This window comes from Stomoxys calcitrans, chromosome 5, assembly GCF_963082655.1.
Source record: "Stomoxys calcitrans chromosome 5, idStoCalc2.1, whole genome shotgun sequence".
In the NCBI taxonomy this organism is placed as follows: Eukaryota; Metazoa; Arthropoda; class Insecta; order Diptera; family Muscidae; genus Stomoxys; species Stomoxys calcitrans.
Genome location: NC_081556.1, coordinates 34082138 through 34101484, shown reverse-complemented (window position 1 = coordinate 34101484; position 19347 = coordinate 34082138). Strand labels below are relative to the sequence as shown.

The 19347-nt window shown below is 40.6% G+C and overlaps 1 protein-coding gene and 1 pseudogene across 1 annotated transcript; both read right to left on the bottom strand.

Annotated features, from left to right (window-relative positions):
- Positions 1-7993: 7993 nt before the first annotated feature.
- Positions 7994-9812, bottom strand: LOC106090396 (cytochrome P450 6a9). Its single transcript, XM_013256561.2, has 2 exons — positions 8618-9812; positions 7994-8438 (listed from the first exon to the last, which is right to left on the bottom strand). Exons 1-2 carry the CDS (start codon positions 9714-9716, stop codon positions 8020-8022), a joined length of 1518 nt encoding a protein of 505 aa, XP_013112015.1. The 5' UTR covers positions 9717-9812; the 3' UTR covers positions 7994-8019.
- A 5083-nt stretch (positions 9813-14895) lies between these two features.
- Positions 14896-16506, bottom strand: LOC106090395 (probable cytochrome P450 6a21; annotated as a pseudogene).
- Between the last annotated feature and the right edge of the window lie 2841 nt (positions 16507-19347).

Genomic DNA, 19347 nt, shown 5'->3' with positions numbered 1-19347 from the left:
TATCCAATCCAAAAGCTTTTAGAGACTTCTGCTCTTAAAAAAAAATAAAAACTGATAAACACAGAAACCAAACAACGCAATTATGTATTAAGTCATCGAACAACCAAAAACATTGCTTGTTTATTATTGGTATAGAATTTAAAATTTTATATTGGTTTGCCCAAAAAGTAATTGCGGATTTTTCAAAAGAAAGTAAATGCATTTTTAATAAAACTTAGAATGAACTTTAATCAAATATACTTTTTTTACACTTTTTTTCTAAAGCAAGCTAAAAGTAACAGCTGATAACTGACAGTAGAAAGAATGCAATTACAGAGTCACCAGCTGTGAAAAAATTTGTCAACGCCGACTATATGAAAAATCCGCAATTACTTTTTGGGCAACCCAATATTTGTAAATAATTTCTTTTTATATAAATTATTTACAAATATTGGGTTGCCCAAAAAGTAATTGCGGATTTTTCATATAGTCGGCGTTGACAAATTTTTTCACAGCTGGTGACTCTGTAATTGCATTCTTTCTTCTGTCAGTTTGTCTTTAGAGAAAATTTCGTGGATATTTTGTATTTGGAGAAATTTGACTTCACTTTTTTATACCCTCCGCCATAGGATGGGGGGTATACTAATTTCGTCATTCTGTTTGTAACTAGTCGAAATATTCGACTGAGACCCCATAAAGTATATATATTCTTGATCGTCGTGAAATTTTATGTCGATCTAGCCATGTCCGTCCGTCTGTCCGTCCGTCCGTCTGTCTGTCGAAAGCACGCTAACTTCCGAAGGAGTAAAGCTAACCTCTTGAAATTTTGCACAAATACTTCTTATTAGTGTAGGTCGGTTGGTACTGTAAATGGGCCATATCGGTCCATGTTTTGATATAGCTGCCATATAAACCGATCTTGGGTTTTGACTTCTTGAGCCTCTAGAGTGCACAATTCTTAACCGATTGGAATGAAATTTTGCACGAAGTGTTTTGTTATGATATCCAACAACTGTACCAAGTATGGATCAATTCGGTTCATAACCTGATATAGCTGCTATATAAACCGATCTTGGGTCTTGACTTCTTGAGCCTCTAGAGTGCGCAATTCTTATCCGATTGGAATGAAATTTTGCATGACGTGTTTTGTAATGATATCCAACAACTGTGCCAAGTCTGGTTCAAATCGGTTCATAACCTGATATAGCTGCCATATAAACCGATCTGGGATTTGACTTCTTGAGCCTCTAGAGGTCGCAATTATTATCCGATTTGTCTGAAATTTTGTACGACGGATTCTCTCATGACCATCAACATACATGTTTATTATGGTCTGAATCGGTCTATAGCCCGATACAGCTCCCATATAAATCGATCTCTCTATTTTACTTCATGAGCCCCCAAAGGGTGCAATTCTTATTCGAATTGGCTGACATTTTACACAGGTCTCCAACATATAATTTAATTGTGGTCCAAACCGGACCATATCTTGATATCGCTCTAATAGAAGAGCAAATCTTTTCTTATATCCTTTTTTTTTTGCCCAAGAAGAGATGCCGGGAAAAGAACTCGACAAATGCGATCCATGGTGGAAGGTATATAAGATTCGGCCCGGCCGAACTTAGCACGCTTTTACTTGTTTTATATTTACTTTATATTTACTTTACTTTTTACTTTTATTTATTGTTGTTGTAGCCATATATTTTAATATGGAGGAACCTCCAAAGATGGGCAAGCTCGCTTCGGTCCACTGGACTGAAACGCTGTTGGAACGTTATGGCCGTTGCCTATTTAAAGGCACCAGTAACTAACCTTCTCATATCGAGCATCATAGGCACTCAGTATTTAAGCAAAAGTCATTACCGCCCGGCCTCACACAGAGAGTCTCCACTCGATACCGTTGATTATCCACGACTGCAGTTGCATTTACTTCGTATGAAGCATACCACTATCCGCAACCTGTGCCCGATAACTCTCAGCTGAACTTCTCTTGATGACGATGATCACCACACAAATCGGAGCTCACAGTTCTACCCAGCCCGAGTAATGCTCACATCCATACCGTGCCCGCATGACTTTTTACTTAAGTTCGCCATTACAGAACATTTGTTCCATGAACCGAAAGTAGAATAGATTTCCAAGCGCCTCCATCTTCTGCGCTTCTTCTCTTATCTTTAACACTCACTTTGGAGATGTCTCTCTCCACTTGGTCTCTCCAATGGAAGTTTGGTCTTCCACTTTGTATGTTCCATTATGATTGCCTTCAGAAGATTTATTAGCTTTAACTTCTTCATTCATTCTGACAACATGACATTGCTAAAGTAACCATTCTATTCTGAGGCGTTTGACTATGCTATCGCCATTCCACAACCCATACAGCCCGTGGTTCATACAACGCCGATATTCTCCATTAACGTAGAGTGGTACAAATATTTTCTATGTATTCGTCATCGTCTTGACATTCTAAGCCGATTTAGCCAGGTCCGTCCGAAGGAATAAAGCGAGGCGCTTAAAATTTTGCGCAAATATTCATCATATTAGTGTAGGTCGGTAGGAATGTTAATAGGTAATGTCGATCCTCTTGACTTCTTGAGCCTCTAGATGGCACAGATCTTATAGATCTACTAGCCGAACCAGCCCGCTCCACTGCGCCTTCTTTTACTCTCTAATATCTTTTTAGGGTGGGGACACTTCGGCTGAATGTGAATATCGAATTCGTGCCATTGTAGCAAATATCCATCTATAACGATGAATTGCCGTGATTGGTCTATATATCCATTTGGCGGCCCCCAGGGCACCAGACTGCAACAATAGAAACCATGTTTTGTTTTTGGAGACGGTAGGTTATGTTAGGCTTGGCTGAAAAGAGAGTACAGATATTAATCTGCCCCATGCCACTATAGACATACACCTAAGCCAGTAATCGGCTTGTTGTGCGCTCTAAAAATTAACAAGTAAAAGTGTGCTTAGTTCGGCCGGGCCGAATCTTATATACCCTCCACCATGGATCGCATTTGTCGAGTTCTTTTCCAGGCATCTCTTCTTAATCAAAACAGGATATAAGAAAAGATTTGCTTTGCTATTAGAGCGATATCAAGATATGGTCCGGTTTGGATCACAATTAAATTATATGTTGTAAAATGTCAGCCAATTCGAATAAGAATTGCGCCCTTTGGAGGCTCAAGAAGTAAAATGGAGAGATCGATTTATATGGGAGCTGTATCAGGCTATAGACCGATTCAGACCATAATAAACACGTTTGTTGATAGTCATGAGAGAATCCCTCGTACAAAATTTCACGCAAATCGGATAATAATTGCGACCTCTACAGGCTCAAGAAGTCAAGATCCCAGATCGGTTTATATGACAGCTATATCAGGTTATGGACCGATTTGAACCATACTTGGCACAGTTGTTGGATATCATAACAAAACACGTCGTGCCAAAATTCATTCAAATCGGATAAGAATTGGGCCCTCTAGAGGCTCAAGAAGGCAAGACCCAAGATCGGTTTATATGACAGCTATATCAGGTTATGGATCGATTTGAACCATACTTGGCACAGTTGTTGGGTATCATAACAAAAGACGTCGTGCGATATTCCATTCCAATCGGATAAGAATTGCACCCTCTAGAGGCTCAAGAAGTCAAGACCCAAGATCGGTTTATATGGCAGCTATATCAAAACATGGACCGATATGGCCCATTTACAATACCAACCGACCTACACTAATAAGAAGTATTTGTGCAAAATTTCAAGCGGCTAGCTTTACTTCTTCGGAAGTTAGCGTGCTTTCGACAGACAGACGGACGGACGGACAGACGGTCGGACATGGCTTGATCGACATAAAATGTCACGACGATCAAGAATTTATATACTTTATAGGGTCTCAGACGAATATTTCGAGTAGTTACAAACAGAATGACGAAGTTAGTATACCCCCATCGTATGGTGGAGGGTGTAAAAAGTAACCCCGAAGTGAAAAATTTTTAATTTTTGGGAAATGCTTTAACGTCTCATCGTTTTCCATACATGCCCAACACATGCTATCACTTGCCGCACCGATTTCGCATAAGTGAGCTCGTAGTCTTATGTGTCCCGTTATGACACCAAAAGCTATACTGACCTCCTTCTTACTTCCTTTGCCTTGTCCTCTCACTATACGGATCACCCCATAAGATTTTCGCCGTTCTACCGACTGTTTTGCTGCTCCACAGCTTACATGCGCCCACGTTTGTCGCCCACGCGCTTATATAGGACTGCGTCAACCCGAAAGGCTTCGGGTTAATCAAGTTTATCGACGGCAGTCCTCTGGCCTTCAATGCCAAATCGTCTGCCCATTCATTTCCCCTTACTCCGTTATGGCCCGGCATCCAGGAGATGCGGATTGTGCCATGCCAGAATAGGCTTTAATCTCCTTCTTACACTCCTTGGTGACTGTAAGAGTGCAAAAAAATTTCGAACGAATCGCATAACAAATCTCCGAGATCTGGTGTTTTAAAAAACATTGTAATGAGATTTCTGCAACACACCCAAATCCCTTTAATTTCAGCCCCATATTGCCATGGTCGGTAAATATGAACCCTTTGGAGGGTGTTTTGGGGCTGGGGCCGGTACTTTTCCCTGAAAAAAGATATTGAATTCGTTCTTTTCCCCCAAATACCGTTGATTTGAGCTCCAATTCAGTTTAGGGGGTGACACCCTAAACTGAACTTCATATCCCCCCAAACACTTGGCTACAAAATTGGATATCATATTTGTATTCTACACTCAAATAACTTTCATTTGAGTCCCATATTGTCATAATGGGTCCATTAACCTATTTGACGTATTTTTAGAAGATAAAGCGCCACCTGGACTTGAACAGAAATTTTAATGTCATATTCATAATCTACTCCCAAATACCTTTCATTTGAGTCCCATATAGCCATGGTCGGATAATATGACCATTTGGTGGTATTTGGGGGTGGGGCGACCTTCCATTACTTGGACCTAATGTTTTATGCCATATTTGTAATCTACTGCCTAATACTTTTCATTTGAGTCCCATATTGAGATGAACTTCGAATGTATCTTTTTAGAGGAGTTTTAGGGTTAATGGGGGGGGATGGGCGCTGGGTACTTGGCCACAAATTTTAATACCATATTCGTTTTCTGATCTCCAATTCCTTTCATTTGATACACTTATTGTGCCCATCGGACCACTTTGGGATATGGGTGGCATTTTTGGGGTAAGGGGGAAGGCTAATGTGCCCATTTTGGGCGTTTTTCTGGGAGTGGGGTGGCCCCCTATACTAAGACATGAATTTCTATGGCAGATTCGTTATCTACTCTCGCATACTTTTCATTTGATACCCATATTGTCCTTATCGGTCCACTTTTGATTTTGGGTGGTGTTTTTGGGGTAACGGTGGAGGGTCCGCCCCTTCCGTTATCAATAGATTATAAAGCCTATTCCTACTTCCTGACCATATTCGTAATCTACTCCCGAATACCTTTCATTTGAGTCCCATATTGTCATGATCGTCAAATAAACCTATTTTAAAGGGTTTTGGGGCTGGGGCGGCCCCTCAGGTGCATGCACCCAACTTTTAATATGAAATTCGTACTCTACTCTTAAATACCTTTCATTTGAATCCCATATTGTCCCGATCGGTCCGCTTTTGATTTTTGGTGGTGCTTTTGGCATAAGGGGGAGGGTCCGCCCCCCTTCCGATACCGAAAAATTATACAGCCTATGTTTCCTTCCAGACCAACCTATACAATATTCGAAAATTTCGAGAAAATCGGTTATGCTGTTTTACAGTCTTTACGGAAAAAACAAACCGAGTTCCATATAACCGTGATTGGCTAATGTGCCCATTTTGGGCGTTTTTCTGGGAGTGGGGTGGCCCCCTATACTAAGACATGAATTTGTATGGCAGATTCGTTATCTACTCTCGCATACTTTTCATTTGATACCCATATTGTCCTTATCGGTCCACTTTTGATTTTGGGTGGTGTTTTTGGGGTAACGGTGGAGGGTCCGCCCCTTTCGTTATCAATAAATTATAAAGGCTATTCCTACTTCCTGACCATATACGTAATCTACTCCCGAATACGTAATCTACTACCGAATGAGTCCCATATTGTCATTATCTTCCAAAAAATTTATTTTAGGGGGTTTTGGGGTTGGGGCGGCCCCCCAGATACTTGGACCCATTTTTTAATATGAAATTCGTACTCTACTCTTAAATACCTATCATTTGAATCTAATATTGTCCCGATCGGTCCACTTTTATTGTTGGGTAGTACTTTTGGGGTAAGGGGGAGGATCCGCACCCCCCCCCCCCCCCCCCCCCTCTGATACCAAAAAATTATATAGCCTAAGTTTCCTTCCAGACCAACATACTCAAACTGTCAAAATTTCAAGATAATCGGTTCAGCCGTTTTTGAGTCTATACGGAACAACAAACAAATTCAATTTTATATATAAGAAGAAGATGTCTATAGTTTAGGGGCAGATTGATATCCGCACCCTCTTTTCAACCTAACCTAGAACGACTTTGGCAGCACAGTACCAAAAAAAGACCTCAATAGGCTGCATATTCAGCACCACTTCCTATCGGCCTGCAGGTTCCGGTGATTCTGACGCATACCAGTTTTTAAATCCCACCATCATAGGATGTCCTACAGGTTCCGGTGACTCTGATGCAGACAAGTTTTTACACAACCACCATAGGATGGGCGTATACTAATCTAGTCATTCCGTTTGTAACACCTCGAAATATTAATCTGCGACCTCATAAAATACATTCTTGATCGTCTTGACATTATAACTCGATCCACATTAGCCGTCATACGCGTAAAGCAAGCCGCTTGGAATTTTACACAGATACTTCTTATTAATGTAAATCGGTGGGGATTGCAAATGGGCCCTATCGGTTCCGATTTTCATATACATAGCTCACAGATAAACCGAGCTCCTGATTTCACTTCTCGAGTCCCTGGAAACCGCAATTGTTATTCGATATGTCTGAAATTTGGCAGGCGGTAAATTTTTAAGACTCCTAAAAATCGTGACGAATATGATTCAAATCGGTCTATAACCTGATATAGCTCCCATATAGACGGATCTCCCGATTTGATTTCCTGAGGCCCTGGAAACCGCAATAGTTTTCCGATTGAGCTGAAATTTGACACGTAGTATTCTGTTACGACTTCCAACAATCGTACTGAGTATGGTCCGCATCTGGCTTTAACCTGATATAGGTCTCGTATAAACCGATTTCCTGATTTGACAACCTGATCCCCTATAAGCCGCAATTGTTATCCGATTGGGCTGACATTTTTCACCAGTTCCGTTAGGCCCCCGACATCTTCCTAGAATATGGCACAGATCGATTCAGATTTGGATATAGCTGTCATATAGACAGATCTCTCGATTTTAGGTATTGGGCCCACATAAGGCGCATTTAATGTCCGGTGTTACTGAAATTTAAGACATTAAGCTGTGTTAAGCCCCGTGACATCTTTCTGCAATTTTGCCCAGATCGGTCCAGATTTGGATATAGCCGCCATATAGACCGATCTCTCGATTTAAGGTTTTGGGGCCATAGAAGGCGCATTTATTGTTCGATGTCGCCAAAATTTGGGACAACGCGTTGTGTTAGGCCCCTCGACATCTCTATAAAATTTGGCACAGATCGGTTCAGATTTGGATATAGCTGCCATATAGACCGATCTCTCGATTTAAGGTATTGGGCCCATAAAAGGCGCATTTTTTGTCCGATGTCACTGAAATTTGGGACAGTGAGCTGTGTTAGGCCCTTCGACATCCTTCTTCAATTTGGCTCAGATCGGTTCAGATTTAGATATAGCTATCATGTAGATCGATCTCTCGATTTAAGGTTTTGGGCCCACAAAAGGCGCATTTATTTTTCGATTTTGCAGAAATTTGGGAGAGTGAGTTGAGAGTAATCCTAGAATAATCCTAATCCCTAAAAACCCCTGGTGTAAAAATAATAATCTCTCTTCACTTCAGTTTTTTATTTAATTTTTTATATTTTCACAACCTTTAAAGGTATTCCAGTTTCTGGACATGTTAAAATACCTTTTATGCTATATTTCATGGGTATAGGAGTTTCATCACAGATGGAAAATTTGAAATTTTTCAAAAGTAAGGCCATACCAACAATTACTTGCATTTTGCCAAACCTTAAGCCAATGCAATTACGAGGACCATCTCCAAAGGGCATATGGAGAACAGAGTCACGTTCTGCCACTTTCTCATGGGAAAAGTTATCCGGATTAAAGGTATGAGGTTGTGGATAATAACGCTCATCATGATGAATGGCACTGGTGGGCATGATGGCATACATGCCCTTCTTAATGACATAATTGGGATGACCGGGCACAACGAAATCCTCCAAGGCTTGACGATGCAGGAAGGGTATAACGGAGTGTAGACGCAGAGTTTCTAGAAAACAAACAAAAAGAAATATTAAAATACTGATAAAGAAAATGTTGCTTGGAAATTATGGGCGAACATTTGTGTATTTCTTCACTTTCAACCAACCCGTTTTGAAGTTTGATGGTGTATTATCTACTTTTTTTCATATTTAGTATGATTATTTACTTATCTTCTTTTCAACTTACCATTCAATATTTGTTCCAAATACATCATTTCCTTCATGCACTCGTATGTAAACTCTTGATTATGCTTCTGCAATACCTCCAGCACTTCAGCTCTGGCCTTTGCCTGTATTTCTTCATTGCGGGCCAGCTCATACATTATAAAGGCCATGGTAGTGGATGATGTCTCAAAGCCAGCCACCAAGAACACAAAGGCCTGCGCAGCAATTTCTCCAAAAGACAAATTGGTGAACTCCTCGCCAGATTCACTTTTCATCAGCTTATTATTCTTCAACTCTAGCAACATATCCATAAAGTCATTACGTTTAATGTTATTCTTCTCGCGATAGTCCACCGCTTCACGGGCTAGGCCTAAGAAGTAGTCCTCAACCTCGGGTATGGTTTCTTTCATGTGCAATTTCCTGGCCACTTCGGGGAAATTCAAACGGAAGCCCACACCCAAAATGCCCAGACGATGTTCGGTGAGAGCTCTACGTCCCATAATGCGAAATTCAGATTTGGGATTTTTCAAACTGCTGGTCTCAATGCCAAAGGCACATGAGCCTATAACATCAGAGGCAAAGCGGGCCATTAGATCCCACACCTCGATAATGTCACTGTTATCCAGACTCTTGTCCAGCACCTTGACCAATTCTTGGCCTATTTGATTGACCAAGGGAAACATTATTTTCATTTTTCCCGATGTAAAGGTGGGCGATAGTTTATTACGCATGCTGCGCCACTTATGGCCATCCAGATTAAAAAGTGTCCCCGTCAATGGATCATCTTTGGGATTATTAAACATGCCACGATCGGTGAATTTGGAGAAATCTTTGATTAGTATATGTTTCATTAGGCTGGGTTCCACTACCAAAACTGAGATTTTGGTAAACCAATACATGCCCACAAATGGCCCAGTGTGACGATATTTATCGTACAAATCTTGAACGCATTGGGCCACTGATTTGTGAATCGTTGAACCATCGAAATTGCCCATTAACCAATGCGGCCGATCATGGGCTATATTCAAATTCTTCCAATATGAATAATGTTGACGTAACGAGTGGATCACATAGCCAAATAAGGCCAGCAGCACAGTTAGCAGTACCGTGGTCACCAACATGATGGAGTCACTTCAAGCACTTGTTGCGAAATTTTTATTTTCTTCCCCCAGCCGACGCAGTAGAGCGATACCATATGGTGTGTCCAGCGAGAGCAAAGCAATAGAACTGTTTGCAGTCTCTTACTAGTGAAAGCTTTTTATTAACCAAACACTTGTTTGTCAACAAAATTTGGGGGGGAAAAGCAGAGAGCATTGAAACGATTAAAAAGCCGGCAAAAAACCGCTTCTCTCTGAAGAGCAAAACTTGTTGTTTTGTTGTGAGCAACCAAACAGAATTTAGTGAACAGTCTGCTGGTTTTTTTACCGGTTGTTTGTAAACAAGTCTAAAAACCAGTGAGAAAAGTCAAAAGTCTGAGGGTGCCGACTGTATAAAACCCTACACCACCCATGCAACGGCGATGGAACAAACTCATGCCCGAGGATGTATGTTGGAACCAGCAAAAATAAACTAAAAACAACCTCTAGAAGCTCAAGGAGTCAAGATCCCTAATCGGTTATGAATCGACTTGAACCTTATTGGGCACAATTGTTAGATATCATAACAAAATACTTCGTGAAAAATTTCTTTCCAGTCGGATAAGAATTGCGCCCTCAAGAGGCTCAAGAAGTCAAAACACATGATCGGTTTATATGGCAGCTATATTAGGTTATGAACCTATTTCAACCTTATTTGGCGCAGTTGTTGGATATCATAAAAAAACACGTTGTGCAAAATTTCATACAAATCGGGTTAGAATTGCGCCATCTAGAGGCTCAAGAAGACAAGACCCAAGATCGGTTTATATGGCAGCTATATCAGGTTATGAACCGATTTGAACCAAACTTGGCACATTTGTTGGATATCATAACAAAACACGTTGTGCAATATATCATTCCAATCGGATTAGAATTGCGCCCTCTAGAGGCTCAAGAAGTCAAGACCCAAGATCGGTTAATATGGCAGCTATATCAGATTATTGACTGATTTGAACCAATCTTGGCACAGTTGTTGGATATCGTAACAAAACACGTTGTGCAAAATTTCATTCCAATCGGACTAGAATTGCGCCCTCAAGAGGCTCAAGAAGTCAAGACTCAATCGGTTCGGATCGGTTTATATGGCAGCTATATCAGGTTATCATCCGATTTGAACCTTATTTGGCACAGTTGTTGGATATCATAACAAAACGCGTTGTGCAAAATTTCATTCCAATCGGATTAGAATTGCGCCCTCTAGAGGCTCAAGAAGTCAAGACCCAAGATAGGTTTATATGACAGCTATATCAAAACATAGACCGATTTTAACCACACTTAACACAGTTGTTGGATATCATAACAAAAAAACACGTTGTGCAAAATTTCATTTCAATCGGATTAGAATTGGGCCCTCTAGAGGCCCAAGAAGTCAAGACCCAAGATCGGTTTATATGGCAGCTATATCAGGTTATGAACCGATTAAAACCATACTTGGCACAGTTGTTGGATATCATAAGAAAACACGTCGTGCTAAATTTCATTCCAATCGGACTAGAATTGCGCCCTCAAGAGGCTCAAGAAGTCAAAACTCAAGATCGGTTTATATGGCAGCTATATCAGGTTATGGACCGATTTAAACCATACTTGGCACAGTTGTTGGATATCATAAAAAAACACGTTATGCAAAATTTCATTCCAATCGGATTAGAATTGCGCCCTCTAGAGGTCCAAGAAGTCAAGACCCAAGATCGGTTTATATGGCAGCTATATCAAAACATAGACCTATATGGCCCATTTACAATCCCAACCGACCTACACTAATAATAAGTATTTGTGCAAAATTTCAAGCGGCTAGCTTTATTCTTTCGAAAGTTAGCGTACTTCGACAGACAGGCGGACGGACAGACGGACGAACGCACAGACGGACGGACATGGCTAGATCGACATAAAATGTCACTACGATCAAGAATATATATACTTTATGGGGCTCAGACGAATATTTCGAGTAGTTACAAACAGTATGACGAAATTAGTATACCCCCATCCTATGGTGGAGGGTATAACAAGATAAGCAGGACAAAAATCTGATATTTAACTAAGAACCAGAATCGCACTTGTAGAACACTGTGCTACCAAACAAACATGAGCCAGACTTAGAGAGAGTGTGGGAGTATTGGATAATGAAATAAACCATAACAAGAGAATGACGCTAGAAACACTGCATAATGTAAACACGACAACAACGAGACGCATGAACTACCAAGCAGACACAGAGAGATAGGCAAGCAACTACAGATTGCTAATAAACAGAGTAAACAAAGTCCAATAAGAACAACCAGCGACAAAACAGACAACGACCAGTGAAGATGGTTGCATAGCTTTTATGTTTTTGTAATACCCACCACCGAAGGATGGGGGTATATTCATTTTGTCATTCCGTTTGCAACATTACATTCATGATCAGCGCAAAAATCTAAGACCATCTGGCCATGTCCGTACGTCTGTCCTTCTATCTGTTGAAATCACGCTACAGTCTTTAAAAATAGAGATATTGAGCTAAAACTCTACGCAGATTCTTTTTTTTTTTGACCATAAACAGGTTAAGTTCGAAGATGGGCTTTATCGGACTATATCTTGATACAGCCCCCTTGATGTTAGGCCCTTCGACATCCTTCTTCAATTTGGCCCAGATTGATCCAGATTTGGATATAGCTGCCATATAGACCGATCCGCCGATTTGGGGTCTTAGGCCCATATAAGCCTCATTTATTATCCGATTTTGCTGAAATTTGGGACAGGGAGTTGTGTTAGGACCTTCGACATCCTTCTTCTGTTTGGCTCAGATCGATCCAGATTTGGATATAACTGCCATATAGACCGATATCTCGATTTAAAGTTTTGGGGCCATAAAAGGCGCATTTATTGACCGATTTTGCTGAAATGTGGGACAGTGAGTTGTGTTAGGCCCTTCGACACCTTTCGTTAATTTGGCCTAGATCAGTCCAGATTTGGATATAGCTGCCATATAGACCGATCCTCCGATTTAGGGTCATCGGCCCATAAAAGACACATTTATTGACCGTTTGTGCTGAAATTTCGGACAGTGGGTTGTGTTAGGACCTTCGACATCCTTCTTCAATTTCAGCAACACCGAACAATAAATACGCCTTTTAAGAGCCCAAAATATTAAATCGAGAGATCGGTCTATATGGCAGCTATATCCAAATCTGGACCGATCTGAGTGAAATTGAAGAAGGATGTCGAAGGGCCTAACACAACTCACTGTCCCAAATTGCGGCGACATCGGACAATAAATGTGCTTTTTATGTCCCCAAAACCTAAAACCTAGAGATCGGTCTATATGGCAGCCATATCCAAATCTGGACCGATCTGTGCCATAACGCAGAAGCATGTCAAAGGACTTAACCTAACTCACTGTCCCAAAGTTCGGCGACATGGGATAATAAATGCGCCTTTTATGGGCCCAAAACCTTAAATCGAGGGATCGGTCTATATAGCAGCTATATCCAAATCTGGACCGATCTGGGCCAAATTGACAAAGAATATCCAAGGGCCTAACACAACTCACTGTCCCAAGTTTCAGCAAAATCGGATAATAAATGTGGCTTTTATTGGCATAAGACCCTAAATCGGCGGATCGGTCTATATGGGGGCTATATCAAGATATAGTCCGATATAGCCCATCTTCGAACTTAACCTGCTTATGGACAAAAAAAGAATCTGTGCAAAATTTCAGCTCAATATCTCAATTTTTAAAGACTGTAGCGTGATTTCAACAGACAGACGGACAGACGGACGGACATGTCTAGATCGTCTTAGATTTTTACGCTGATCAAGAATATATACTTTATAGGGTCGGAAATAGATATTTCGATGTGTTGCAAACGGAATGACAAAATGAATATACCCCCATCCTTCGGTGGTGGGTATAAAAATAGAGATATTGAGCTAAAATCCTTCTTCAATTTGGCCCAGATTGATCCAGATTTGGTTATAGCTACCATATAGACCGATCCGCAGATTTGGGGTCTTAGGCCCATAAAAGCCACATTTATTATCCGATTTTGCTGAAATTTGGGACAGTGGGTTGTGTTAGGACCTTCGATATCCTTCTTCTGTTTGGCTCAGATCGGTCCCGATTTGGATATAGCTGCCATATAGACCGATATCTTGATTTAAGGTTTTGGGTCCATAAAAGGCGCATTTATTGACCGATTTTGCTGAAATGTGGGACAGTGAGTTGTGTTAGGCCCTTCGACATCTTTCGTTAATTTAGCCTAGATCAGTCCAGATTTGGATATAGGTGCCATATAGACCGATCCTCCGATTTAAGGTTTCGGGACCTTAAAAGGCGTATTTGATGTCCGATTTCGCCCAAATTGGGGACAGTGAGTTGTGTTAGGCTCTTCGACAGTTTTCTGCAGCTTGGCCCAAATCGGTCCAGATTTGGATATAGCTGCAATGTAGGCCGATATCTCGATTTAAAGTCTTGTTTTATACTCTTTCTTTCTGGTCTTTACATGGTACATGTAAAAATTCAGCAACAAATTTTTGCAACCTTCCAAGTTATGGCCAAACGACTAAAAGTACCTCTATCCCCTTTTGAAAGTCTTCAATTGTTGGTATTGGTTGTTTGGCATTTTTATACCCACCTCCATAGGATAGAGGGTATACTCACTTAGTCATATCGTTTGCAACACACCGAAATATCAATTTCCGACCCTACCAGGTATATATATTATGGATCGTCATAAAATTCTAAGACGATTTAAGGATTTGCTTGTGTCTGTTCGTCCATATGTTGTAATCACTCTACATCCTTCAAAACTTGAGATATTAAGTTGAAATTTGGCACAGATACGTCTTTTTGATGCACGCTGACTAAGTTCTTGAACGGCCCAAATCGGACCATAATTGGATATAGCTGCTATATGGACCGATCTGCCGATAAAGGGCCTAAATCCCATAAATGCTTTATTTTTTATTCGAGTTCGCTGACATTTGAAACTGTGAGTAGTCTCAGGCCTCCTGACATCTGACCCATATATGGTTCAGTTCGGACTATATTTGGATATAGCTGTCATATAGACCGATATGCCGATTAAGGGTCTGAAGCTCATAAATGATTTATTTATTACCCAATTTCCATCCAACCTATTACAAAATTAAATACAAATATTTTTTTTTTTATTTTTTTTATTTTTTATATTTTCTCTACCTTTAAGGTAACTCCATTTTCCGGACATGTCATAATACCTTTGATGCTATATCTCATGGGTATGGGAGTTTCATCACAAATGGAAAATTTAAAATTTTTCAAAAGTAAGGCCACACCAACAATGACTTCCATTTTGCCAAACCTTAAGCCAATGCAATTACGAGGACCATCTCCAAAGGGCATATGGAGAATAGAGTCACGTTTTGGCACTTTCTCATGGGAAAAGTTATCCGGATTAAAGGTATGAGGTTGTGGATAATAACGCTCATCATGATGAATGGCATTGGTGGGTATGATGGCATACATGCCCTTCTTAATAACATATCTGGGATAACCGGGCACAACGAAATCTTCCAAGGCTTGACGAAGCAGAAAAGGGGTAATGGAGTGAAGACGAAGAGTTTCTAAAAGAAAGGAAAAAAATTAAAAAAATAAAACTATTTTACAAGTACACTGAGGGAACAAATGGTGACAGTAATATCCGTTTGCATATATCTCTTCTTTTAAACGTACCTTTCAATATCTGTTCCAAAAATACCATTTCGTTCATACACTCATACGAAAATTCTTGATTATGCTTCTGCAATACCTCCAGCACTTCTGCTCTGGCTTTTGCTTGTATTTCTTGATTGCGGGCCAGCTCATACATTATAAAAGCCATGATATTGGATGAAGTCTCAAAGCCGGCCACCAAAAAGACAAAAGCCTGGGCAGCAATTTCTTCAAAAGACAAGTTGGTAAACTCCTCGCCAGATTCACTTTTCATTAGTTTATTATTCTTCAACTCTAGCAACATATCCATGAAGTCATTACGTTTAATATTCGTCTTCTCACGATAGTCCACAGTTTCACGCACCAGGCCCAAGAAGTAGTCCTCAATCTCCGGTAAGGTGTCTTTCATGCGCAATTTTCTCGCCACTTGAGGGAAATTCAAACGAAAACCTATGCCTAAAGTGCCTAGGCGATGGTCGGTGAGGGTTCTACGTCCCATAGTGCGAAATTCGGATTCGGGATTTTTTAAACTGCTGGTCTCAATGCCAAAGGCACATGAGCCTATAACATCGGAGGTATAGCGGCCCATTAGATCCCACACCTCGATAATGTCACTGTTAACCAGACTCTTGTCAAGGACCTTGACCAATTCTTGGCCTATTTGAGTGGAAACATTATTTTCATTTTTCCCGAAGTAAAGAGGGGCGATAGTTTATTACGCATGTTACGCCATTTATGACCATTCAGATTAAAAAGCGCCCCCGTCAATGGATCATCTTTGGGGTTATTGAACATGCCACGATCGGTGAATTTGGAGAAATCCTTGATTAGTATGTGTTTTATTAGGCTGGGTTCCACTACCAAAACCCAGTTTTTGGTAAACATGTATACACCCACAAATGGTCCACTATGGCGATATTTATCGTATAAGTCCTGAACGCATTGGGCCACTGATCTGGTAACCGTTAAACCTTCGAAATTGCCCATTAACCAATGCGGCCGATCATGGGCTATATTCAAATTCTTCCAATACGAATAATGTTGACGTAACGCGTGGATCACATAGCCGAAAAGGGCCAGAAGCAGCACTGAGGTCACCAACATGATGCAATCGCTTCAATTTTTTTTTTCTTCCCCTAACCACAGTAGAGCGTTAACAATTGATCTTTCTAGCGAAAGCAAAGCAAAAGAACTGTTTGCAGTCTCTAACTATTGAAATCCTTTTATTAGTCGGGCACTTGTTTGTCAAAAAAATTTTGGGGAAAAAATTAAAAAATTATGCGCAGTCTGCTGGTTTTTTAACCGGTTGTTGGTAAACAAGTCTTAAAATAAGTTCACATTCATCATGGGCAAGTCTAAAAATAAATCTACCTTCTCAACCGCTCATTATCTTTTGGCTGCATGGTAAGCGATATAAATTATGGTACATGGTATGTACGCTCAGGCAGGTAGAACATCAAATGCCATACAAACAGCACAAAATGTATCATCAACTAAGGAAGGAAGGACAAATTAAGTTAGCGGAAAATGTACCAACCTGATATTGATGAACCCTGCAAACGAGCCATGATTTGGGAATCTGTACATGAAATGTCTGAACATTGTACAGAGAATATGCAGTATGCGGCGGATATGATAGAAAAGTAAAAGACCGGCATAAACCGAAACCCTTGGGTCTTGGATACAAAATTGTGGTGTAAAAACTCGGTCAACGAAGCCCAACAGTGATGATGGGCGTAAGAACAATGGAAAATATGGTCCACATATTCTTCCGACGACACAACCGTAGAGGAGATGACGTTTATGAAGAGCTTACTGACAACATATGCCCCTTTAAGACAGAGGAGCTAAGGAATGCAGCCCGCAGCCTCCAGAGTAGAAAAGACCACAACGGAATCCGCGCACAGTGGGAGAAAATCGAAAAAAAAAAAATAGTGAAAACTATCAAGGAAAGGCAAAAGTCGGGCGAGGCCGATTATATAATACTCTACACCACCGAGTCTTCTGTTTGTAATACCTCGAAATATGCGTCTAAGACCCCATAAAGTACATATATTCTTGATCGTCGTGACTTCTTCTTATGGGTGTAGGTCGCTTGGGATTGTAAATGGGCCAAATCGGTCCTTAACCTGCCATATAAACCGATCTTGGGTCTTGACTTCTTGAGCCTCTAGAGGGCGCAATTCTCATCCAATTTGACTGAAATGTTGCACATAGTGTTTTGATATCACTTCCAACAACTGTGCGAAGTATGGTTCAGATTGGTCCATAAGCTGATATAGCTGCTATATAAACCGATCTTGGGTCTTGACTTCTTGAGCCTCTAGAGGGCGCAATTCTCATCCAATTTGACTGAAATGTTGCACATAGTGTTTTGATATCACTTCCACGACGTGTTTTCTTATGGCATCCAATAACTGTGCGAAGTATGGTTCAAATCGGTCCATAACCTGATATAGCTGCCATATAAACTGATCTTGGGTCTTGACTTCTTGAGCCTCTAGAGGGCGCAATTCTCATCCAATTTGACTGAAATGTTGCACATAGTGTTTTGATATCACTTCCACGACGTGTTTTCTTATGGCATCCAATAACTGTGCGAATTATGGTTCAAATCGGTCCATAACCTGATATAGCTGCCATATAAACTGATCTTGGGTCTTGACTTCTTGAGCCTCTAGAGGGCGAAATTATCTTCCGATTTGACTGAAATGTTGCACATAGTGTTTTGATATCACTTCCAACAACTGTGCGAAGTATGGTTCAAATCGGTCTACAACCTGATATAGCTGCCATATAAACCGATCTTGGGTCTTGACTTCTCAAGCTTTTAGAAAGCGCAATTCCTATCCGATTTGGCTGTAATTTTGCACGTGGTGTTTTGGTATCACTTCCAACATTTATGCAAATTATCGTCCAAATCGGTCCATACCCTGATATAGCTGCCATATAAACCAATCTTGGGTCTTGACTTCTTGAGCCTCTAGAGGACGCAATTCTCATCCAATTTGACTGAAATTTTGCACATAGTATTTTGATATCACTTCCACGACGTGTTTTCTTATGGCATCCAATAACTGTGCGAAGTATGGTTCAAATCGGTCCATAACATGATATAGCTGCCATAAAAAACGATCTTGGGTCTTGACTTCTTGAGCCTCTAGAGGGCGAAATTCTCTTCCGATTTGACTGAATTTTTGCACATAGTGTTTTGATATCACTTCCAACAACTGTGCGAAGTATGGTTCAAATCGGTCCATAACCTGATATAGCTGCCATATAAACTGATCTTGGGTCTTGACTTCTTGAGCCTCTAGAGGGCGCAATTCTCATCCAATTTGACTGAAATGTTGCACATAGTGTTTTGATATCACTTCCACGACGTGTTTTCTTATGGCATCCAATAACTGTGCGAATTATGGTTCAAATCGGTCCATAACCTGATATAGCTGCCATATAAACTGATCTTGGGTCTTGACTTCTTGAGCCTCTAGAGGGCGAAATTATCTTCCGATTTGACTGAAATGTTGCACATAGTGTTTTGATATCACTTCCAACAACTGTGCGAAGTATGGTTCAAATCGGTCTACAACCTGATATAGCTGCCATAAAAACCGATCTTGGGTCTTGATTTCTTGAGCCTCTAGAGGGCGAAATTCTCATCCAATTTGACTAAAATTTTGCACATAGTGTTTTGATATCACCTCCACGACGTGCTTTCTTATGGCATCCAATAACTGTGCGAAGTATGGTTCAAATCGGTCCATAACCTGATATAGCTGCCATATAAACTGATCTTGGGTCTTGACTTCTTGAGCCTCTAGAGGACGAAATTATCTTCCGATTTGACTGATTTTTTGCACATAGTGTTTTGATATCACTTCCAACAACTGTGCGAAGTATGGTCTAAATCGGTTCATAAGCTGATATAGCTGCCATATAAAC